The sequence below is a fragment of the Salmo salar genome, unplaced genomic scaffold (assembly GCF_965601325.2).
Source record: "Salmo salar unplaced genomic scaffold, fSalSal1 ptg000206l, whole genome shotgun sequence".
In the NCBI taxonomy this organism is placed as follows: Eukaryota; Metazoa; Chordata; class Actinopteri; order Salmoniformes; family Salmonidae; genus Salmo; species Salmo salar.
The window spans coordinates 1,980,190-2,006,145 of record NW_027675329.1 but is presented as its reverse complement, the minus strand read 5'-3'; the positions used below and the strand labels follow the sequence as shown (position 1 = coordinate 2,006,145).

Sequence of the window (25,956 nt, the reverse complement as noted above, 5' to 3'; positions counted from 1 at the left end):
GTCTGTCTGTCTGTCTGTTCCTGTGTCTGCATGTCTGTGTCTGTGTGTCTGTGTCTCTGAGTCTCACTGTGTCTGTCTCTGTCTGTGTGTCTGTTGTCTGTCTGTGTGTCTGTCTCTGTCTGTCTCTGTTTTTCTGTCTGTCTGTGTGTCTTTCTCTGTCGGTGTGTCTGTTTCTGTGTGTCTGTTTCTGTGTGTCTGTCTATCTGTCTCTGTGTCTGGCTGTGTGTCTCTGTCTGTCTGTCTGTCTGTCTGTCTGTCTGTCTGTCTGTCTGTCTGTCTGTCTGTCTGTCTGTCTGTCTGTCTGTCTGTCTGTCTGTCTGTCTGTCTGTCTGTCTGTCTCTCTGTTTCAGTGTCTGTCTCTGTCTTTCTATGTGTCTTTCTAATTTCTGTCTGTCTCTGTCTGTGTGTCTTTCTCTGTCTGTCTTTGTCTGTCTCTGTCTGTCTTTGCCTGTCTCTGACTGTCTGTCCCGCTTTCTGTCTGTTTGTCTCTCTTTGTCTGTATGTTTGTGTCTGTCTGTCTGTCTCTGTCTCTGTCTGTCTCTGTCTATCTCTGTTTGTCTGTCTGTCTGTCTGTGTCTCTGTCTGTCTCTTTCTGTCTGTCTGTCTCTGACTGTCTGTCCCGCTTTCTGTCTATGTCTGTCTGTTTGTCTGTCCGTACTCACTCACTCCCTGGATGAGGAGATGTAATCTCATGTTTTGTGCACAGAAACCAACAGGAGAGATCAGAGTCAGACATTCTCAGTGGTCAGTCTTCCCAGAGTCATCAAACAGACCTGGCCTCCATATTCAGTGTATGTGGTCCTGTTATGAACATTTGTTTTTGTTGACCTCAAGTAAAGTTGATCTGTCAATCATTCATTAATGTGTTAATGAGAAAGCATTTATTCTCTTGCTTAACTTATTTACTTGATTTATTTCAGTTGCTTGAAGAGAATATTATTACATTTGTGAAGAACGAGCTGAAGATGTTCAAGAGGATTCTTAGTCCAGAACTCCCAGAAGGCTTTGAGAGTCAGAAGCAGGATGAGGAAGTGGTGGATGCTGAAGATGAGAAGCAGGAGAGCAGTGCCAGAGAGGGGGCTCTGAAGATCACACTGCACGTCCTGAGGAAAATGAACCAGAAGGAGCTCGCTGACACACTGGAGAAATGTAAGATCTGTCTGCCTCATGTTGAATGCTGTTTTATAACATTTAAAAGCTGTAGCTAAAGTACAGCTAAAGTAGCTGTGTAACTCAATGATATTGTAGCAGCCTTAACACAACACCTAGTGGCCTCAACAAGTAGCAGCAGGGATGTGTTGTGTTGATTAATTTAGAGAGACAGAGAGTGAGACAACATTAATAATACCATCAATAATACCAATAATAATATAATCAGTCACACCAGTCTGTAATGCATTATGAAAACATTTATACAGTCAGTTAAGAGAATAAATTATGATAATTTAAATCTTTATAACAGTCCTACAATACTGTAGACATTAAAACAGATGTAATATTAATATCCTCTGTGTTATTTCTAGATTCAGATGATCCTGCTGTCATTTGCCAACGTGAACTCAAATCTAATCTAAAGAAGAAGTTTCAATGTGTATTTGAGGGGATCGCTCAACAAGGAAACCCAAAACTTCTCAATAAGATCTACACAGAGCTCTACATCACAGAGGGTGGAACAGGACAGGTCAATAATGAACATGAGCTGAGACAGATTGAGATAACAACCAGGAAACAAGCAAGACCAGAGACTGCAATCAAATGTAACGACATCTTCAAACCCTTAACTGGACAAGACAAACGTATCAGAACTGTGCTGACAAAGGGAGTCGCTGGCATTGGAAAAACAGTCTCTGTGCAGAAGTTCATTCTGGACTGGGCTGAAGGAAAAGCAAATCAGGATGTCCAATTTGTATTTTCATTCCCTTTCCGGGAGCTGAATTTGATGAAAGGGGACAAAAACACTTTGATTGAACTTCTCAATCACTTCTCAATGGAAACCAAACAATCAAGAATCTCCAACTACAACAAGTACAAAGTTCTGTTAATCTTTGATGGTCTGGATGAGTGCCGACTGCCCCTAGACTTCCAGAAGAACAAGATCTGTTGTGACGTCACAGAGTCAACCTCAGTGGATGTTCTGCTGACAAATCTCATCAAGGGAAATCTGCTTCCCTCTGCTCTCCTCTGGATAACTACCCGACCAGCAGCAGCCAATAAGATCCCTTCATGGTGTGTTGACCAGGTGACGGAGGTACGAGGGTTCAATGACCCACAGAAGGAGGAGTACTTCAGAAAGAGATTCAGTGATGAGGACCTGGCCAACAGAATCATCTCACACATAAAGACATCAAGGAGCCTCCACATCATGTGCCACATTCCAGTCTTCTGTTGGATTTCTGCAACAGTCCTTGAACACATGCTGAAACATAAGACAGAAGAGATGCCCAAGACTCTGACTGAGATGTACACACACCTTGTGGTGTTTCATACCAAACAGAAGAATGAAAAGTATCTTGGGAAAGAAGAGACAGGTTCACACTGGAATAAAAAGAGTATTCTGTCACTGGGAAAACTGGCTTTTCAACAGCTTGTGAAGGGCAATCTGATTTTCTATGAAGAAGACCTGAAAGAGGCTGGCATTGATGTCAATGAAGCCTTTGTGTACTCAGGATTGTGCACACAGCTCTTTAAAGAGGAATGTGTTCTGTACCAGGACAAGGTGTACTGCTTTGTGCATCTGAGCATTCAGGAGTTTCTGGCTGCTGTATATGTGTTCCTCTCATTCATCAACAACAATGAGAATCTAATTGACACACTGCAAACAAAAGACGAGTCTGAAGTTACTTTCTACAAGAGTGCTGTGGATAAAGCCTTACAAAGTGAGACAGGAAACCTGGACCTGTTCCTCCGCTTCCTTCTGGGCCTCTCACTGGAATCCAATCAGAAGCACTTACGAGGTCTACTGACAAAGACAAGAAGCAGCTCACTGAGCCATGATGAAACTGTCAAGTACATCAAGGAGAAGATCAGGGAGAATCCCTCTCCAGAGAGGAGCATCAATCTGTTCCACTGTCTGAATGAACTGAATGACCATTCTCTAGTGGAGGAGATCCAAAGCTACCTGAGATCAGGAAGTCTCTCAAAAACCTACCTGTCACCTGCACAGTGGTCAGCTCTGGTCTTTGTGTTGCTGACTTCAGAAAAGGAGCTGGATGTGTTTGACCTGAAGAAATACTCCAGATCAGAGGAAGGTCTTCTGAGGCTGCTGCCAGTGGTCAAAGTCTCCAGAGCTGCTCTGTGAGTAAATAAAATGACATATAAGAAGTATTCATCAGGAAGAAATATTATGTTTAGAGAAAATATGTATTATAATATGTATATAATATTATATTGAATAACATATTGAATCAGATATTCAATCTAGTATTACAATATGACCATACAATTCTAGGAGACAGAAGATGAATCTATATGTTGTTTGAGAGAATAAACCAAATGCCATTGTCCTTCTACACTTCTGGTGTTAAATAAACAGTGTGTTTGGGAAGTCATGATGATCTCGTTGCAGGCTGTCAGGTTGTGGAGTCACAGAGGAAGGCTGTGCTTCTCTGGTCTCAGCTCTGAAGTCAAACCCCTCACACCTGAGAGAGCTGGACCTGAGTAACAATGACCTGAAGGATTCAGGAGTGAAGCTGCTCTCTGCTGGACTGGGGAATCCCCACTGTAAACTGGAGACTCTGAGGTCAGTATTCCTGTAGTTGGTCAACAAGTGATAACTGTTCACCAGATCCACATGTGTTTACCAGACACACATAGTCCACACCATATGTGTTTGGACAGTGAAGCTTGCAGTTTTAAATGTGGTGCTATGCACCAGCATTTTGGATTTGACTTAGAATGCTTCATATTAGGTGACAGTACAGAATGTCACCTTTTATTTGAGGGTATTTTCATACATAGCTGTGTTACTGTTAAGAAAGGAAAGCACTTTATGTATTTAGTTCTCCCATTTGAAAAAGTTGAACATATTTGGACAAATTCACTTATGTTGTATTAAAGTTGTCATAAGTTTAGTATTTAGTCCCATGTTCCATGCCTGCAGTGATAACATCAAGCTTGTGATTCTACAAACTTGTTGAATTCATTTGCAGTTTGTCTTGGTTGTGTTTTGGATTATGTTTTTCCTAATAGAAACTGAATGGTGAATAATGTCCTGTCATTTTGGAGTCACTTCACTTGTATTGTCAGTAAGAATAAGAATGAATGGAGAATGATGATGAATGAGAAAGTTACAGAGGCACAAGGATCATACCCCCACTGTTATTGGTAATGGTGAGAGGTTAGCGTGTTTTGTTGTATCCTCTGTTATTGGTAATGGTGAGAGGTTAGCATGTTTTGTTGTAGCCTCTATTGGTAATGGTGAGAGGTTAGCATGTTTTGTTGTAGTCTCTGTTATTGGTAATGGTGAGAGGTTAGCATGTTTTGTTGTAGCCCCTGTTATTGGTAATGGTTAGAGGTTAGCATGTTTTGTTGTATCCTCTGTTATTGGTAATGGTGAGAGGTTAGCATGTTTTGTTTTAGCCTCTGTTATTGGTAAAGGTGAGAGGTTAGCATGTTTTGTTGTAACCTCTGTTATTGGTAATGGTGAGAGGTTAGCATGTTTTGTTGTAGCCTCTGTTATTGGTAATGGTGAGAGGTTAGCTGTTTTGTTGTAACCTCTGTTATTGGTAATGGTGAGAGGTTAGCATGTTTTGTTGTAGCCTCTGTTATTGGTAATGGTGAGAGGTTAGCTGTTTTGTTGTAGCCTCTGTTATTGGTAATGGTGAGAGGTTAGCATGTTTTGTTGTAGCCTCTGTAATTGGTAATGGTGAGAGGTTAGCTGTTTTGTTGTAGCCTCTGTTATTGGTAATGGTGAGAGGTTAGCATGTTCTGTTGTGGCCTCTGTAACTTTCTCACTCATTCTGATTCATGATTTATTCATGATTTTTCTTAATCATGGCATCATCAGAATTTAATTTTTAATCGTCAATCACATACAGTTGAAGTCGGAAGTGTACATACACTTAGGTTGGAGTCATTAAAACGTGTTTTTGAACCTCTCCACAAATGTCTTGTTAACAAACTATATAGTTTTGGCAAGTCGGTTAGGACATCTACTTTGTGCATGACACAAGTAATTTTTGAAACAATTGTTTACAGTCAGATTATTTCACTTATAATTCACTGTATCACAATTCCAGTGGGTCAGAAGTTTACATACACTAAGTTGACTGTGCCTTTAAACAGCATGGAAAATTCCAGAAAATCATGTTATGGCTTTAGAAGCATCTGTAGGCTAATTGACATAATTTGGATGTATTTCAAGGCCTACCTTCAAACTCAGTGCCTCTTTGCTTGACATCATGGGAAAATGAAAAGAAATCAGCCAAGATCTCAGAAAAAAAATTGTAGACCTCCACAAGTCTGGTTCATCCTTGGGAGCAATTTCCAAACGCCTGAAGGTAACACGTTCATCTGTTCAAACAATAGTACGCAAGTCTAAACACCATGGGACCACACAGCCGCCATTCCGCTCAGGAAGGAGACGCGTTCTGTCTCCTAGAGATGAACATACTTTGGTGCAAATCAATCCCAGAACAACAGCAAAGGACCTTGTGAAGATGTTGGAGGAAACAGGTACAAAAGTATCTATATCCACAGTAAAACGAGTCCTATATCGACATAATCTGAAAGGCCGCTCAGCAAGGACGAAGCCACTGCTCCAAAACCACCATAAAAAAAGCCAGACTACAGTTTGCAACTGCACATGGGGACAAAGATCGTACTTTTTGAAGAAATGTCCTCTGGTCAGATGAAACAATACAAGAACTGTTTGGCCATAATGACCATCGTTATGTTTGGAGGAAAAAGGGGGAGGCTTGCAAGCCAAAGAACACCATCCCAACCGTGAAGCCCGGGGGTGGCAGCATCATGTTGTGGGGGTGTTTTGCTGCAGGAGGGACTGGTGCACTTCACAAAATAGATGGCATCATGAGGGCGGAAAATTACGTGGATATATTGAAGCAACATCTCAAGACATCAGTCAGGAAGTTAAAGCTTGGTCACAAATGGGTCTTCCAAATGGAAAATGACCCCAAGCATACTTCCAAAGTTGTGGCAAAATGGATTAAGGACAACAAAGTCAAGGTATTGGAGTGGCCATCACAAAACCTTGACCTCAATCCTATAGAAAATTTGTGGGCAGAACTGAAAAAGCGTGTGCGAGCAAGAGGCCTACAAACCTGACTCAGTTACACCAGCTCTTTCAGGAGGAATGGGCCAAAATTCACCCAACTTATTGTGGGAAGCTTGTAGAAGGCTACCCGACACGTTTAACCCAAGTTAAACCATTTAAAGGCAATGCTACCAAATACTAATTGAGTGTATGTAAACTTCTGACCCACTGGGAATGTGATGAAAGAAATAAAAGCTGAAATTAATCATTTTCTCTACTATTATTCTGACATTTCACATTCTTAAAATAAAGTGGTGATCCTAACTGACCTAACACAGGGGATTTTTACTAGGATTAAATGTCAGGAATTGTAAAAATTGAGTTTAAATGCATTTGGCTAAGGTATAGGTAAACTTCTGACTTCAACTGTATGTATTAAAATACCCTCAAATAAAAGGTGACATTGTATACTGTCACCTCATATGAAACATTTGATCTGAAATCCAAAATGTTGGAGTATAGAGCCACATTTAAAATGTTAGCTTCACTGTCAAAATAGATATGGTGTGGACTGTATACTCAATACAATCTAAATCTGATACCTCACTGTCTGTCTTTTGACTGATACTGCTTTTAAACTGGTCTGGTCAGTCTACTCAAATATTTGTACTATACATGTTTCTATCTGCAGGCAATACTTTGATCATTTGTCATTTTTAATGATGATACATTAATTTACGAATAGATATGGCAGGTTTCAGGACACTGATATCTGAAAAATTTTGAAAAATTATACTGCCACTATTTTCACCACCAAAGCATAGCAGTGTGATTTTAATTTGATTTGACTCTTTGCAGGCTGTCAGGCTGTCTAGTCACAGAGGAAGGCTGTGCTTCTCTGGTCTCAGCTCTGAGGTCAAACCCCTCACACCTGAGAGAGCTGGACCTGAGTAACAATGACCTGAAGGATTCAGGAGTGAAGCTGGTCTCTGCTGGACTGGGGAATCCCCACTGTAAACTGGAGACTCTGAGGTCAGTATTCCTGTAGTTGGTCAACAAGTGATAACTGTTCACCAGATCCACATGTGTTTACCAGGGACACATAGTCCACACCATATGTGTTTGGACAGTGAAGCTTACAGTTTTACATTTGGTGCTATCCTCCAGCATTTTGGATTTGAGATGTTTCATATTAGGTGACCTTACAGAATGTCACCTTTTATTTGACGGTATTTTCATACATATCTGTTTTACCGTTTAGAAATTAAAGCACTTTCTGTACGTAGTTCTCCCATTTGAAGAAGTCTTAATTATTTGGACAAATGTACTTATATTGTATTAAAGTTGTCATAAGTTTAGTATTTAGTCCCATGTTCCATGCCTGCAGTGATTACATCAAGCTTGTGATTCTACTAACTTGTTGAATTCATTTTTCAGTTTGTTTTGGTTGTGTTTTGGATGATGTTTTTCCTAATAGAAACTGAATGGTGAATAATGTCCTGTCATTTTGGAGTCACTTCACTTGTATTGTCAGTAAGAATAGAAGATGTTTCTGAACACTTCTACATTCATGTTGATGCTACCATGATTATGAATAATCATGAATGAATCGTGAATAATGATAAATGAGAAAGTTACAGAGGCACAAAGATCAGACCCCCTCTGTTATTGGTGTTATTCTGTATACTTCTGGCCCTTCTTTGGACACTGTATTAACTAACCTCTAGACGAGCTTCAATGCCATACAGCTCTCCTTCCGTGGCCTCCAACTGCTCTTAAATACAAGTAAAACTAAATGCATGCTCTTCAACCGATCGCTGCCTGCACCTGCCCGCCTGTCCAGCATCACTACTCTGGATGGTTCTGACTTAGAATATGTGGACAACTACAAATACCTAGGTGTCTGGTTAGACTGAAAACTCTCCTTCCAGACTCACTATAAGCATCTCCAATCCAAAGTTAAATCTAGAATTGGCTTCCTATTTCGCAACATAGCATCCTTCACTCATGCTGCCAAACATACCCTTATAAAACTGACCATCCTACCGATCCTCGACTTCGGCGATGTCAATTACAAAATAGCCTCCAATACCCTACTCAATGAATTGGATGCAGTCTGTCACAGTGCCATCCGTTTTGTCACCAAAGCCCCATATACAGTGGGGGGAAAAAGTATTTGATCCCCTGCTGATTTTGTACGTTTGCCCACTGACAAAGAAAGGATCAGTCTATAATTTTAATGGTTTATTTGAACAGTGAGAGACAGAATAACAACAAAAACATCCAGAAAAACGCATGTCAGAAATGTTATAAATTGATTTGCATTTTAATGAGGGAAAAAGTATTTGACCCCCTCTCAATCAGAAAGATTTCTGGCTCCCAGGTGTCTTTTATACAGGTAACAAGCTGAGATTAGGAGCACACTCTTAAAGGGAGTGCTCCTAACCGCAACTTGTTACCTGTAAAAAAAGACACCTGTCCACAGAAGCAATCAATCAATCAGATTCCAAACTCTCCACCATGGCCAAGACCAAAGAGCTCTCCAAGGATGTCAGGGACAAGATTGTAGACCTACACAAGGCTGGAATGGGCTGCACGACCATCGCCAAGCAGCTTGGTGAGAAGGTGACAACATTTGGTGCGATTATTCGCAAATGGAAGAAACACAAAAGAACTGTCAATATCCCTCGGCCTGGGTCTCCATGCAAGATCTCACCTCGTGGAGTTGCAATGATCATGAGAACGGTGAGGAATCAGCCCAGAACTACACGGGAGGATCTTGTCAATGATCTTAAGGCAGCTGGGACCATAGTCACCAAGAAAACAATTGGTAACACACTACGCCGTGAAGGACTGAAATCCTGCAGCGCCCGCAAGGTCCCCCTGCTCAAGAATACATATACATGCCCATCTGAAGTTTGCCAATGAACATCTGAATGACTCAGAGGACAACTGGTGAAAGTGTTGTGGTCAGATGAGACCAAATTAGAGCTCTTTGACATCAACTCAACTCGTCGTGTTTGGAGGAAGAGGAATGCTGCCTATGACCCCAAGAACACCATCCCCACCGTCGAACATGGAGGTGGAAACATTATGCTTTGGAGGTGTTTTTCTGCTAAGGGGACAGGACAACTTCACTGCATCAAAGGGACGATGGACGGGGCCATGTATCGTCAAATCTTGGGTGAGAACCTCCTTCCCTCAGCCAGGGCATTGAAAATGGGTTGTGGATGGGTATTCCAGCATGACAATGACCCAAAACACACGGCCAAGGCAACACAGGAGTGGCTCAAGAAGAAGCACATTAAGGTCCTGGAGTGGCCTAGCCAGTCTCCAGACCTTAATCCCATAGAAAATCTGTGGAGGGAGATGAAGGTTCAAGTTGCCAAACATCAGCCTGGAAACCTTAATGACTTGGAGAAGATCTGCAAAGAGGAGTGGGACAAAATCCCTCCTGAGATGTGTGCAAACCTGGTGGCCAACTACAAGAAACGTCTGACCTCTGTGATTGCTAACAAGGGTTTTGCCACCAGGTACTAAGTCATGTTTTGCAGAGGGGTCAAATACTTATTTCCCTCATTAAAATGCAAATAATTGTATAACATTTTTGACATGCGTTTTTTCTGTATTTTTTTGCTGTTATTCTGTCTCTCACTGTTCAAATAAACCTACCATTAAAATTATAGACTGATCATTTCTTTGTAAGTGGGCAAACGTACAAAATCAGCAGGGGATGAAATACTTTCCCCCCCACTGTACTACCCACCACTGCGACCTGTACGCTCTCATTGTCTGTCCCTCGCTTCATACTCGTCGCCAAACCCACTGGCTCCAGGTCATCTACAAGACCCTGCTAGGTAAAGTCCCCCCTTATCTCCGCTCACTGGTTACCATAACAGCACCCAACGGTAGCACGCGCTCCAGCAGGTATATCTCTCTGGTCACCCCCAAAGCCAATTCGTCTTTCGGCCGCCTCTTCTTCCAGTTCTCTGCTGCCAATGACTGGAACGAACTACAAAAATCTCTAAAACTGGAAACACTTATCTCCCTCACTAGCTTTAAGCACCAGCTGTCAGAGCAGCTCACAGATTACTGCACCTGTACATAGCCCATCTATAATTTAGCCCAACTACCTCTTCCCCTACTGTATTTATTTATTTAGCTCCTTTGCTCCCCATTATTTCTACTTTGCACTTTCTTCCACTGCATATCTACCATTCCAGTGTTTTACTTGCTATATTGTATTTACTTTGCCACCATGGCCTTTTTTTGCCTTTACCTCCCTTATTTAACTTCATTTGCTCACATTGTATATAGACTTATTTTTCTCCTGTATTATTGACTGTATGTTTGTGTAATACCCTTGTTTGAACCAAGTATTGAGTTTATTTGTTATAATTAATTGGTATTATATTTAAAAGATGATTGAATTGCTCCTAAACTGTAATGTTGTTAATGCATTATGCTTTTTGAAGAAATATTTATTTAATGTATAAGTGAATAGTTTGTTTTACTTTGAAGTTTACGTTTTGACCAATAAGGTCGCTTGTTAAGTTGTGGCCAATGGGAGTTGACCTGGTTAACGGGAGGGAAAAAGACGTTGATGAAAGGATGGACGTTTTACCTCAGGACGGTTGGTGAAGAAAAATTATAAAAGAAGACGACAGAACTACAACAAAACCCATAGCTACTAAGACATGAAGGGAAATACATGTTTTATTTAATAAAAGAGTTGTTATAATTTAGTTAAAACTTAGTAAAGACTGAAGCTACCGTCTCGTCGTGGAGGTATTAGCCAGCCTTGAGGTTAGCCTAGCATCGTGTGACACCGGGAGATAATTGCTTGGGAAGCTAAACGAGTTCGTGTTGCCATGGGGATATCAGTTACGGCTAAGGAGTACTGTCTGCATGGGTAGCTGTGTTGCCATGGGGATATCGGTTACAGCTAAGGAGTACTGTCTGCATGGGTAGCTGTGCTGCCTTGGACTTGGTGAGGAAACCTGCATGGAACTGCCATACTTCGCTGAGGGAATATCTACCATGTAGTGAGTAACCACAATGTGAGGTGCTTATAAATAAATACATTGGTAATGGTGAGAGGTTAGCATGTTTTGTTGTAGCATCTGTTATTGATAATGGTGAGAGGTTAGCATGTTTTGTTGTAGCCTCTGGTATTGGTAATGGTGAGAGGTTAGCATGTTTTGTTGTAGCCTCTGTTATTGGTAATGGTGAGAGGTTAGCATGTTTTGTTGTAGCCTCTGTTATTGGTAATGGTGAGAGGTTAGCATGTTTTGTTGTATCCTCTGTTATTGGTAATGGTGAGAGGTTAGCATGTTTTGTTGTAGTCTCTGTTATTGGTAATGGTGAGAGGTTAGCATGTTTTGTTGTAGCCTCTGTAACTTTCTCACTCATTATTATTCATGATTCATTCATGATTTTTCTTATTCATGGAATCATCAGGATTCATTTAGTAGTGTTTAGAAACATGTTATCTACTCACTTAGACAGAAAATTATCCAGTCATCATCCACCATTTTAATATTGGACAAAACACAACCCAAAACACAACGATAACAAACTGCAAAATCAATCAACGAGTTTGAGTCACAAGCTTGATGTAGTCGCTGCGTTCAAGGAATATCGGATCAAATACTCAACTTGTGACTACTTTAAGCCACTATGAGTGAATTGGTCAGAAAACATATGACTTCTTTAAATAGGGGACTAGATACATGAAGTGCTTTCATTTTTTCTAAATGGTGGAACAGATATGTATGAAAATATCCTCAAATAAAAGGTGACATTATATACTGTCACCTCATATGAAACATTTGATCTGAAATCCAAAATGTTGGAGTTTAGAGCCACATTTAAATTGTTATCTTCACTGTCAAAATAGATATGGTGTGGACTGTATACTCAATACAATCTATATCTGATACCTCACTGTCTGTCTTTTGACTGATACTGTTTTTAAACTGGTCTGGTCAGTCTACTCAAATATTTGTACTATACATGTTTCTATCTGCAGGCAAAACGTTGATAATTTGTAATTTATAATATGATACATTAATTTATGAATAGATATGGAAGGTTTCATATGTTGAAGAAATATACTGCCACTATTTTCACCACCAAAGAATAGCAGTGTGATTTTAATATGATTTGACTCTTTGCAGGCTGTCAGGCTGTCTAGTTACAGAGGAAGGCTGTGCTTCTCTGGTCTCAGCTCTGAGGTCAAACCCCTCACACCTGAAAGAGCTGGACCTGAGCTACAATCACCCAGGAGACTCAGGAATCAGACTGCTCTCTGCTGGACTGGAGGATCCACACTGCAGACTGGAGAAACTCAAGTATGTAGAGGGTTTATGTCAATGTTCATATCAGACATGTTTGACTTATCAGGCTAGTTAAGACAAACATTCTTACCACCACTTGGACAAAGTTATATGCTGACTGTGTGTGTGCGTGTGCGTGTGCGTGTGCGTGTGCGTGTGCGTGTGTGTGTGTGTGTGTGTGTGTGTTCAGGTGTATCCCTCAATGACTGTCTGTTTTTCTGCTTACCGCTACAGTGTGGAACATGGTGGAGAGAACAGAATGAAACCTGGACTTAGAAAATGTGAGTGTTGACTGCTGTGAAGAATATGACTAAGAATAAGTCTTAATTCAAGTTAAGTCAAAGACCACCATCATTACTGACTTGGTCATATTAAATATCATCTGTAGTTCTACAGAAGCAGAAATCAGGGACACCAACGTTTACAAAGACTTGATTTGACAGTGTGTGTGTGTGTGTGGTGCGTTTGTGTTATATTAGAAATTATATTAGAAATGTGTGATTGTGTTCATGATGCATACAGGTGTGTAGTTAACTTCGAAATCGTCCCACCTACGTAACAGCCAGTGGAATCCTGTGGCGCGTTATTCAAATACCTTAGAAATGCTATTACTTCAATTTCTCAAACATATGACTATTTTACACCATTTTAAAGACAAGACTCTCGTTAATCTAACCAAACTGTCCGATTTCAAAAAGGCTTTACAACGAAAGCAAAACATTAGATTATGTCAGCAGAGTACCCAGGCAGAAATAATCAGACACCCATTTTTCAAGCTAGCATATAATGTCACAAAAACCCAAACCACAGCTAAATGCAGCACTAACCTTTAATGATCTTCATCAGATGACACACCTAGGACATTATGTTATACAATACATGCATGTTTTGTTCAATCAAGTTCATATTTATATCAAAAAACAGCTTTTTACATTAGCATGTGACGTTCAGAACTAGCATACCCCTCGCCAACTTCCGGTGAATTTACTAAATTACTCACGATAAACGTTCACAAAAAGCATAACAATTATTTTAAGAATTATAGATACAGAACTCCTCTATGCACTCGATATGTCCGATTTTAAAATAGCTTTTCAGTGAAAGCACATTTTGCAATATTCTGAGTAGATAGCCCGGCTTCACAGGGCTAGCTATTTAGACACCCAGCAAGTTTAGCATTCACCAAAGTCAGATTTACTATAAGAAAAATGTTATTACCTTTGCTGTCTTCGTCAGAATGCACTCCCAGGACTTCTACTTCAATAACAAATGTTGGTTTGGTTCCAAATAATCCATTGTTATATCCAAATAGAGGCGTTTTGTTCGTGCGTTCAAGACACTATCCGAAAGGGTAAAGAAGGGTGACGAGCATGGCGCATTTCGTGACAAAAAAATTCTAAATATTCCATTACCGTACTTCGAAGCATGTCAACCGCTGTTTAAAATCCATTTTTATGCCATTTTTCTCGTAAAAAAGCGATAATATTCCGACCGGGAATCTGCATTTAGGTAAACAGACGAAAGAAAATAAAGCATGGGGTCGACTCGGGCACGCGCCTAAGCCCATTGTCCTCTGATCGGCCACTTGTCAAAAGCGATAATGTGTTTCAGCCTGGGGCTGCCTCGATATTGTTCAGCTTTTTCCCGGGCTCTGAGAACCTATGGGAGCCGTAGGAAGTGTCACGTTACAGCAAAGATCCTCAGTCTTCAATAAAAAGAGCCAAGATGAACAACAACTTGTCAGACAGGCCACTTCCTGTTCAGAATCCTCTCAGGTTTTTGCCTGCCATATGAGTTCTGTTATACTCACAGACACCATTCAAACAGTTTTAGAAACTTTAGGGTGTTTTCTATCCAAAGCCAATAATTATATGCATATTCTAGTTACTGGGCAGGAGTAGTAACCAGATTAAATCGGGTACGTTTTTTATCCGGCCGTGTCAATACTGCCCTCTACCCCCAACAGGTTAATGGGAATAAGTGTGTTTTATATGAATAATATGAGTAAGAATAAGTCTTAATTCAAGTTAAGTCAAAGACCACCATCATTACTGACTTGGTCATATTAAATATCATCTGTAGTTCTACAGAAGCACAAATCAGGGACACCAACGTTTACAAAGAGTTGCTTTGACAACGTGTGTGTGTGTGTGTGTGTGTGTGTGTGTGTGTGTGTGTGTGTGTGTGTGTGTGTGTGTGTGTGTGTGTGTGTGTGTGTGTGTGTGTGTGTGTGTGTGTGTGTGTGTGTGTGTGTGTGTGTGTGTGTGTGTGTGTGTGTGTGTAATTATTGTGAATAAGTGTGTTTTATATTACCGTACATAATAACATATGATCATTCAACAAGTCTCCAGTTACCTTAACTTCTCCTTTTGATACCTAGAAACATCTACATTAAATTAATTAGTGAAAAGTGAGTTATTAACATTCTAATGTGAATGATGATGATTTCTAATATTGTGTCTGGTTTCATCCATCAGATGTCTGTGATCTCACACTGGACCTAAACACAGTAAACAGACTCCTCTCTCTGTCTGAGGAGAACAGAAAGGTGACATGTAGGATAGAGGAGCAGCCGTATCCTGATCACCCAGAGAGATTTGAGGACCTTAAACAGGTGCTGTGTAGAGAGGGTCTGACTGGGCGCTGTTACTGGGAGGTAGAGTGGAGTGGGATAATGGGGGCTGGTATAGGAGTGACATATAAAGAAATCAGCAGGGGAGGATGGGGTGATGACTGTTGGCTTGGATTCAATGACAAGTCCTGGTGTCTGTTCTGCTCTGACAACAGTTACTCTGCCTGGCATAATAATAATCTCACTACCATAGCCGTCCGCCCCTCCAGGTCCCACAGAGTAGGAGTGTATCTGGACTGGCCAGCCGGCACTCTGTCCTTCTATAGAGCCTCCTCTGACACACTGACCCACCTGATCACATTCACCTCCACAGTCACTGAGCCCCTCTATCCAGGGTTTTGGGTTCATTATATTGGCTCTTCAGTGTACTTGAAATAATAACTGGACACAAACACACTGGACACACACACACACTAGACACACACACACACACACACTGGACACACACACACACTGGACACACACACACACACACACACACACACACACACACACACACACACACACACACACACACACACTGGACACACACACACTGGACACACATACACACACACACACACACACACACAGTGGACACAGACACACTGGACACAGACACACACACACTGGACACAGACACACACACACACGGACACTGGACACAGACACACACACACACTGGACACAGACACACACACACACACACTGGACACAGACATACACTGGACACACACACTAGACACACACACACTAGACACACACTGGACACACACACACACACACACTAGACACACACACACACACACACTAGACACACACGCACACACACACGCACACACACACTGGACACACACACACACACACTGGACACACACACACTGGACACACACACACTAGACACACACACACTAGACACACACACACACACACTGGACACACACACACTGGACACAGACACACACACGCACACTGGACACAGACACACACACACACACACTGGACACAGACACACACACACTGGACATACACACACACACTGAACACACACACACACTGAACACACACACACTGAACACACACACACTTGACACAGACACACACACTAGGCACACGCTGGCCACCTGCTCAAACAGGACAAACACACACACACTGACACACACATAAACACTGACACACACAATGGACAAACACACATTGAACACTCACACGTGACAGGCTTGTAATATTTTCTGATCTTTTACCACTTTGCATTTTTTATGATATATTTTACTGTTTGTGTTTGTACCACAGGAGGTTGGTGGGACCTTATTTAGGGAGGACAGGCTTGTAATGGCTGGAGTGGAATAAGTGGAATGGTATCAAACACGTGGTTTCCATGTGTTCCATTTCATTCACTCTGTTCCAGACATTATTATGAGCCGTCCTCCCCTCAGCAGCCTCCACTGGTATGTACTGTCCTGTATGTGAGAGAGATCCAACAAGGAATTACAATGTATGTATTACTTTTAATACCTGCAAATGACAAATAAACTACTGGAACTCCTTATGAATGTCAGCAGCCGACGAGGTGAAAATATTACCGGAATATTCTGCAAAATGTTGATGAAGCCGTCACTCAATCCACCCAAAACAACATGCAGTCTTTCCACAAGACTCCCATGAAGTTATAGTGTGACGTTATGAGTCGACGTTAAAGTAACATTCTCACAACATACTGCACTTGTTTTATCCTGTTTTAGATGTATCCTCTGTTTAAACATTTAAACTCTTACAATAACACTGTTAAAATACCAATGTGATCATTTTTTGTCTTTTATGTTGGAAAAACAAATTGTACAATTATATGTGGACATACGCTCCATAGTTGTACAAGTATACATGGTTATATTGTACTTTTCATAATAAAACATACTTGAAACAAGAAAAAGCATGTTAATTGTGAAAACAATTTTGTTATTGATTTTTACATTACTTCTCTCTGTCTCATGTTGACGTTTGTCATGAATCTTGACCTGGAGGCAGAACTGTGCGATTTCCTCTAGATATGTCAGCTGCAAAGTCAGAATTGGCTGTGGAAAATAATTTTGTTTTATGGTCTTAATTTAAGGGAAGGATTAGCAGTGTGGTTAGGGTTGAGGTTAGGATTAAAATCGGATTGTATTACTTTGTGCCTGTGCCAGCTAGTAACCACTTTGATGAACTGCCTCCAGGGCAAGATTCATGACAATAAATGCCAACCTGCCTCCAGGGCAAGATTCATGACAATAAATGCCAACCTGCCTCCAGGGCAAGATTCATGACAATAAATGCCAACCTGCCTCCCAGTCGTCCCCTCCTTATCTTTACAAGGCTGCAGAACATGCAAACTAGTGATGTGGGGGTTCTTTCATAACCCTCAGTCCCCAGGTGGGTAGATGGTAGGTTGAATAAAGAGAAGCTAGTGATGTGGGGGTTCTCTCATAACACTCAGTCCCCAGGTGGGTAGATGGCAGGTTGAATAAAGAGAAGCTAGTGATGTGGGGGTTCTCTCATAACCCTCAGTCCCCAGGTGGGTAGATGGCAGGTTGAATAAAGAGAAGCTAGTGATGTGGGGGTTCTCTCATAACCCTCAGTCCCCAGGTGGGTAGATGGCAGGTTGAATAAAGAGAAGCTAGTGATGTGGGGGTTCTCTCATAACCCTCAGTCCCCAGGTGGGTAGATGGCAGGTTGAATAAAGAGAAGCTAATGATGTGGGGGTTCTCTCATAACCCTCAGTCCCCAGGTGGGTAGATGGCAGGTTGAATAAAGAGAAGCAAGTGATGTGGGGGTTCTCTCATAACCCTCAGTCCCCAGGTGGGTAGATGGCAGGTTGAATAAAGAGAAGATAGTGATGTGGGGGTTCTCTCATAACCCTCAGTCCCCAGGTGGGTAGATGGCAGGTTGAATAAAGAGAAGCTAGTGATGTGGGGGTTCTCTCATAACCCTCAGTCCCCAGGTGGGTAGATGGCAGGTTGAATAAAGAGAAGCTAATGATGTGGGGGTTCTCTCATAACCCTCAGTCCCCAGGTGGGTAGATGGCAGGTTGAATAAAGAGAAGCTAGTGATGTGGGGGTTCTCTCATAACCCTCAGTCCCCAGGTGGGTAGATGGCAGGTTGAATAAAGAGAAGCTAGTGATGTGGGGGTTCTCTCATAACCCTCAGTCCCCAGGTGGGTAGATGGCAGGTTGAATAAAGAGAAGCTAGTGATGTGGGGGTTCTCTCATAACCCTCAGTCCCCAGGTGGGTAGATGGCAGGTTGAATAAAGAGAAGCTAGTGATGTGGGGGTTCTCTCATAACCCTCAGTCCCCAGGTGGGTAGATGGCAGGTTGAATAAAGAGAAGCTAGTGATGTGGGGGTTCTCTCATAACCCTCAGTCCCCAGGTGGGTAGATGGCAGGTTGAATAAAGAGAAGCTAGTGATGTGGGGGTTCTCTCATAACCCTCGGTCCCCAGGTGGGTAGATGGCAGGTTGAATAAAGAGAAGCTAGTGATGTGGGGGTTCTCTCATAACCCTCAGTCCCCAGGTGGGTAGATGGCAGGTTGAATAAATAGAAAACAATAGGCTACATAAAACAATCCATAAATGTATAATTATTGTGCAATTTACACAAAACATTAAGGACACCTTTTCTTTCCATGACAAACTGACCAGGCGTAACTCAATATTAGGAAGGTATCCTTAATATTTTGTTCACTCAGTGGCTCTGACCCTTTACGTAACAGTCAAACCTCTTTTCCAGGAAACCTTCTTTAAATTTCCCCAAATGTTTCCACACTGCTGCTCTCTCACAGCTGCTCCAGGGCCTCTTGGGTTGAGGAGTCATTCTCTTCTAACCTGATCACAGCTGCTCCAGGGCCTCTTGGGTTGAGGAGTCATTCTCTTCTAACCTGATCACAGCTGCTCCAGGACCTCTTGGGTTGAGGAGTCATTCTCTTCTAACCTGATCACAGCTGCTCCAGGGCCTCTTGGGTTGAGGAGTCATTCTCTTCTAACCTGATCACAAACAAAGACAAGATTCAAACAAATAAACATGATGGTCCAACATAATAGGGGGGGGTATAGGGAAGGTAGGGGAGAGGAGGGGGGTATAGGGAAGGTAGGGGAGAGAAGGGAGGGGGCAAGGGGAAGGTAGGGGAGAGGAGGGGGTATAGGGAAGGTAGGGGAGAGGAGGGGGTATAGGGAAGGTAGGGGAGAGGAGGGGGGCATAGGGAAGGTAGGGAGAGGAGGGGGTATAGGGAAGGTAGGGGAGAGGAGGGGGTATAGGGAAGGTAGGGGAGAGGAGGGGGTATAGGGAAGGTAGGGGAGAGGAGGGGGGTATTTGGAAGGTAGGGGAGAGGAGAGGGGACTTCCTCCATGTCAGGTAAGCAGCCTCCAAGTCTACCCTCACCAACTGACCAGACTGAGTGAGTTCTGAACATCCCTCTCTGTCCTCTGATGCTGCATCCAAGTCTTCTTGGGTCTTTCTGGTGTCTCTGTCTTGACTCTTTAGTGAGTTTTTTCAGTTCTTTCCCAGGCTGCCTGAAAAACACAAAAAGATGGCAAATACATAAGAGTTATGAACTATCAAAATAAAGAGAGTCCCACACTCCATATATAAACTCCCAGTAATTTATTGGGTATTTACCAACGTTTCAGCATCACTGTGCCTTCTTCAGGGTGATGTCATCAATACTTGAACCAGGTTATGTAGACAAACAGTGCAATTAGTGCAACCAATGACAATAGAGAGGGGTGTGTCATAATGATTAAGTTAATTACAATGAATTAATGAAACTGTTAAAAAAAACAATAGTTTATGGCATATTAAATATAAAAAAATAGTAGGGTATATTATATATATCCGGCTCTCCATGTAATCTGATTCATTATGATCTAGGATCAGGTCCCCTCTCCATGTAATCTGATTCATTATGATCTAGGATCAGGTCCCCCCTCTCCATGTAATCTGATTCATTATGATCTAGGATCAGGTCCCTCCTCTCCGTGTAATCTGATTATGATCTAGGATCAGGTCCCCCCCTCCATGTAATCTGATTCATTATGATCTAGGATCAGGTCCCTCCTCTCCATTTAATCTGATTCATTATGATATAGGATCAGGTCCCCCCTCTCTGTGTAATCTGATTATGATCTAGGATCAGGTCCCCCCCTCCATGTAATCTGATTCATTATGATCTAGGATCAGGTCATCCTCTCCATGTAATCTGATTCATTATGATCTAGGATCAGGTCCCTCCTCTCCAGTTAATCTGATTCATTATGATCTAGGATCAGGTCCCTCCTCTCCAGTTAATCTGATTCATTATGATCTAGGATCAGGTCCTCCTCTCCATGTAATCTGATTCATTATGATCTAGGATCAGGTCCCTCCTCTCCGTGTAATCTGATTATGATCAAGGATCAGGTCCCCCCCTCCATGTAATCTGATTCATTATGATCTAGGATCAGGTCCCCCCTCTCCATGTAATCTGATTCATTATGATCTAGGATCAGATCCCCCCCTCTCCATGTAATCTGATTCATTATGATATAGGATCAGGTCCCCCCTCTCCTTGTAATCTGATTCATTATGATCTAGGATCAGGTCCCTCCTCTCCAGTTAATCTGATTCATTATGATCTAGGATCAGGTCCCTCCTCTCCATTTAATCTGATTCATTATGATATAGGATCAGGTCCCCCCTCTCCGTGTAATCTGATTCATTATGATATAGGATCGGGTCCCCCCCTCTCCATGTAATCTGATTCATTATGATCTAGGATCAGGTCCCCCCTCTCCATGTAATCTGATTCATTATGATCTAGGATCAGGTCAATCCTCTCTGTGTAATCTGATTCATTATGATCTAAAAGGCTAAACTGATCCTAGATCAGCTCTCCTACTCTTTATGAATACTGTCACAGGTGACTCCTCGAGATGATTTATAAGTTACAGGTGACACTGCATCTGGCATCAATGTCCTCCAAGAAGATGAGGTTGATGGTCTGGCCTCTCATCCCCTCCTTCATCTCTCTGCAGGTTCACTGCATTTGACAAACTACAGAAGAAGTACATCATTATCTGCACTAAATAACTAAATACAATTTACTAAATTAACTAAATTAATCAACACTGAAATAAAATACTGAAAAAGAAACTGAAAAAAACTCCTTATTACTGCATCCCACCTTTCAGCCTTTTTCATGTTCAGGAAGTGAAGCGGGTGGTCATGCTGGCAGGAAACCCCAACACGCCTGTCTCCTACAATTTCCTTGTTTGGGGTTTGGACCTGATGGCATTGTCTGCTTGAAATCCATGGCAACCCTAAAATATCTATAATAATATAAAGCACAATACAAGTATTATGTACTGAAATGCTTCCTTGCAGGTTAACTTCTTGACAATGCAACAACAATAGAACAAGTCAGTAGCTAAGTTTATAAAAAGAGTACTACAATAGTAATAAACCCTTCATTTATCAGTACCCTGAACATAGCTGGGTGTTTCTGGGATAGAGGGTTGATATAAAAGTCAGTACTACAATAGTAATAAACCCTTCATTCATCAGTACCCTGAACATAGCTGGGTGTTTCTGGGATAGAGGGTTGATATTAAAGTCAGTACTACAATAGTAATAAACCCTTCATTCATCAGTATCCTGAACATAGCTGGCTGTTTCTGGGGTAGAGGGTTGATATAAAAGTCTATATATTCAGCAATAAAAGTCTATATATTCAGCAATACAGTAAGATTCTGAGACACAATCACTTCCTATTGGTCAGCTGCAGGGAACCGCCCACGTCTCTGAGACACAATCACTTCCTATTGGTCAGCCGCAGGGAACCGCCCACGTCTCTGAGACACAATCACTTCCTATTGGTCAGCCGCAGTGAACCGCCCACGTCTCTGAGACACAATCATTTACTATTGGTCAGCCGCAGGGAACCACCCACGTCTCAGGAGATATGTATTTTAGGCAGTAAGTAAAACTGCCTAGGCCTTGGAGAATCTGGCCCAAAAAGACAGACCATCTGTTTATCTGTAATGTACTTATCCTCATACAGTTTATCTCCTGGATTAATCTTTGTGTTTTCCGGTTGTGTTGAGTGGGACAATGGAACATAGTGTTTAACATGATCCTATTGTCTATTGGCTTCAAGAAGATATTCACTTTATCCATTACAACAATCTGAGCCCCCTTATCTGCTGGTTTAATCACTATATTTCTAGAGCTTGATTTTTAACCATTTGTAAGGTTAAGCTGATAAACAGGTCTGGTTCTGAATAGTGAAAAGGGAGCCACATCCCTACGTATCAGAGTCTGTATAGTTTCTGACTCCAACTGAGGTTCCCAATGTGAGGGGTTTGGAAATAGTATCTGAGGAAAATCTGTTTCATATTCACAATGATCTGATAACTTCAATCTTCTATGATAGACGTGTAGATCCCCTCCGGAGCTCCTCCCAGTCCACCTGTTTAGGAGTTGGTATGAAAGTCAGTCCACCTGTTTAGGAGTTGGTATGAAAGTCAGTCCACCTGTTTAGGAGTTGGTATGAAAGTCAGTCCACCTGTTTAAGACTTGGTATGAAAGTCAGTCCACCTGTTTAAGAGTTGGTATGAAAGTCAGGCCACCTGTTTAGGAGTTGGTATGAAAGTCAGTCCACCTGTTTAGGAGTTGGTATGGAAGTCAGTCCACCTGTTTAGGAGTTGGTATGAAAGTCAGTCCACCTGTTTAGGAGTTGGTATGAAAGTCAGTCCACCAGTTTAGGAGTTGGTATGAAAGTCAGTCCACCTGTTTAGGAGTTGGTATGAAAGTCAGTCCACCTGTTTAGGAGTTGGTATGAAAGTCCACCTGTTCAGGAGTTGGTATGAAAGTCAGTCCACCTGTTTAGGAGTTGGTATGAAAGTCAGTCCACCTGTTTAGGAGTTGGTATGAAAGTCCACCTGTTCAGGAGTTGGTATGAAAGTCAGTCCACCTGTTTAGGAGTTGGTATGAAAGTCAGTCCACCTGTTTAGGAGTTGGTATGAAAGTCAGTCCTCTTTCTAGAACCTCACTCTCGGCTTGGTTGAGCCCATTGGGACATTGCTGGTCAAGACCTCAAATGGGTTGTGAAGTAGTATGGACATATTGATGGAACAAGGTCACTAAACTGGTGGATAGACAGGGTAGATCCAAGAGCCTCTGCTGTCATCTAGAGGGGGTTTCTCTGTACTGCTTGACACATGGAGACTCTATGGAGGCCCAGTGCAAGTGCTCAAAGTAAGGTCCAGACAATTGTTTGTCAGGCTGGGATCTATAAAGCAGTATGTTCTTCAATTAGATGCCAACTAATATTCATACAGGGACAATAGGTGGGGCAGGAGGAAGAATGGTGGTCCTGATTCATACAGGGACAATAGGTGGGACTGGAGGAAGAATGGTGTTCCTGATTCATACAGGGACAATAGGTGGACAGGAGGAAGAATGGTGGTCCTGATTCATACAGGGACAATAGGTGGGCAGGAGGAAGAATGGTGCTCCTGATTCATACAGGGACAATAGGTGGACAGGAGGAAGAATGGTGTTCCTGATTCATACAGGGACAATAGGTGGGGCAGGAGGAAGAATGGTGGTCCTGATTCATACAGGGACAATAGGTGGACAGGAGGAAGAATGGTGTTCCTGATTCATACAGGGACAATAGGTGGACAGGAGGAAGAATGGTGGCCCTGATTCATACAGGGACAATAGGTGGACAGGAGGAAGAATGGTGTTCCTGATTCATACAGGGACAATAGGTGGACAGGAGGAAGAATGGTGTTCCTGATTCATACAGGGACAATAGGTGGACAGGAGGAAGAATGGTGTTCCTGATTCATACAGGGACAATAGGTGGACAGGAGGAAGAATGGTGGTCCTGATTCATACAGGGACAATAGGTGGACAGGAGGAAGAATGGTGGTCCTGATTCATACAGGGACAATAGGTGGACAGGAGGAAGAATGGTGTTCCTGATTCATACAGGGACAATAGGTGGACAGGAGGAAGAATGGTGGTCCTGATTCATACAGGGACAATAGGTGGGCAGGAGGAAGAATGGTGGTCCTGATTCATACAGGGACAATAGGTGGACAGGAGGAAGAATGGTGGTCCTGATTCATACAGGGACAATAGGTGGGCAGGAGGAAGAATGGTGGTCCTGATTCATACAGGGACAATAGGTGGGGCAGGAGGAAGAATGGTGGTCCTGATTCATACAGGGACAATAGGTGGACAGGAGGAAGAATGGTGGTCCTGATTCATACAGGGACAATAGGTGGACAGGAGGAAGAATGGTGCTCCTGATTCATACAGGGACAATAGGTGGACAGGAGGAAGAATGGTGGTCCTGATTCATACAGGGACAATAGGTGGACAGGAGGAAGAATGGTGGTCCTGATTCATACAGGGACAATAGGTGGGGCAGGAGGAAGAATGGTGGTCCTGATTCATACAGGGACAATAGGTGGGGCAGGAGGAAGAATGGTGGTCCTGATTCATACAGGGACAATAGGTGGACAGGAGGAAGAATGGTGGTCCTGATTCATACAGGGACAATAGGTGGACAGGAGGAAGAATTGTGTTCCTGATTCATACAATTCCTATTTTTTCTTTAGAGCTTCAGATTGAGATTGTTGTTATTCTACAGTATGTTTTTCTTCAGTGTTGCACTCTGGGTTCTCCAAGGGGAATACTCCCCCTGTTCTCCTCTTGACAGTTGTAGCTCCATGCTTTTGCTGGGAATTGTCCACTGTTGGTATCAATTTATCTGGTCCAAAAAATACACGTTTTAGCTGAATCCCCAGTTAGAATCCATGTGGTTCTTTTAAAAGTTTCTAAAACGATTAAAAGTACATTTAAAAAAATTTGTTCCTGACATTTCACCACAATAGGCGTCTTCAGACAATGGACAACAAGTAGCCAAACAAAGCATAATGATGAATCATAATGAATCAGATTTCATGGAGAGGCGGGACCTGATCCTATGTCATAATGAATCAGATTACATGGAGAGGGGGGACCTGATCCTAGATTATAATGAATCAGATTACATGGAGAGGGGGGACCTGATCCTAGATTATAATGAATCAGATTACATGGAGAGGGGGGACCTGATCCTAGATCAAAATGAATCAGATTACATGGAGAGGGGGGACCTGATCCTAGATCATAATGAATCAGATTACATGGAGAGGGGGGGACCTGATCCTAGATCATAATGAATCAGATTACATGGAGAGGGGGGGACCTGATCCTAGATCATAATGAATCAGATTACATGGAGAGGAGGGACCTGATCCTACATCATAAATAATCAGATTACATGGAGAGGAGGGGACCTGATCCTATATCATAATGAATCAGATTACATGGAGAGGGGGGACCTGATCCTATATCATAATGAATCAGATTACATGGAGAGGGGGGACCTGATCCTAGATCATAATGAATCAGATTACATGGAGAGGGGGGGACCTGATCCTAGATCATAATGAATCAGATTACATGGAGAGGGGGACCTGATCCTAGATTATAATGAATCAGAGTACATGGAGAGGAGGGAACTGATGCTAAATCATAATGAATCAGATTACATGGAGAGGGGGGGACCTGATCCTAGATCAGCAATCTAACTCTGGGACACTGCCTGTATGAAACCGAACACATAGTTGTAAAGTGTAGTTACAGCAGGTGTTTACTGCCATCTAGTGGATGATACCAATAAAACACTTTATTTTCAGGGTGGGGAGGCGGCTGATTGAAACCGAAAGTAAA

The 25,956-nt window shown here is 42.2% G+C and overlaps 1 protein-coding gene and 1 long non-coding RNA gene across 2 annotated transcripts; both read left to right on the top strand.

The window, feature by feature from the left end:
* Positions 1-384: 384 nt before the first annotated feature.
* On the top strand, positions 385-3,755 carry LOC145867095 (NLR family CARD domain-containing protein 3-like). Its single transcript, XM_082971141.1, has 4 exons — positions 385-791; positions 921-1,149; positions 1,524-3,294; positions 3,566-3,755. The coding sequence occupies exons 2-4, from the start codon at positions 966-968 to the stop codon at positions 3,753-3,755; spliced, it is 2,145 nt and encodes a 714-aa protein (XP_082827267.1). The 5' UTR covers positions 385-791; positions 921-965.
* A 7,043-nt stretch (positions 3,756-10,798) lies between these two features.
* Positions 10,799-16,709, top strand: LOC145867132 (uncharacterized). Its single transcript, XR_014383235.1, has 4 exons — positions 10,799-11,256; positions 12,391-12,564; positions 12,784-12,830; positions 15,027-16,709. It is a non-coding gene; the product is annotated as an uncharacterized LOC145867132 (long non-coding RNA).
* Positions 16,710-25,956: the final 9,247 nt, after the last annotated feature.

Bases quoted from the DNA above. Each gene is read 5' to 3' on its own strand.
- LOC145867095 (XM_082971141.1), top strand. From the start codon at position 966: ATGTTCAAGAGGATTCTTAGTCCAGAACTCCCAGAAGGCTTTGAGAGT. The intron at 1,150-1,523 runs GTAAGATCTGTC...TGTTATTTCTAG, and splicing joins CGCTGACACACTGGAGAAAT to ATTCAGATGATCCTGCTGTC. The intron at 3,295-3,565 runs GTGAGTAAATAA...ATCTCGTTGCAG, and splicing joins AAAGTCTCCAGAGCTGCTCT to GCTGTCAGGTTGTGGAGTCA.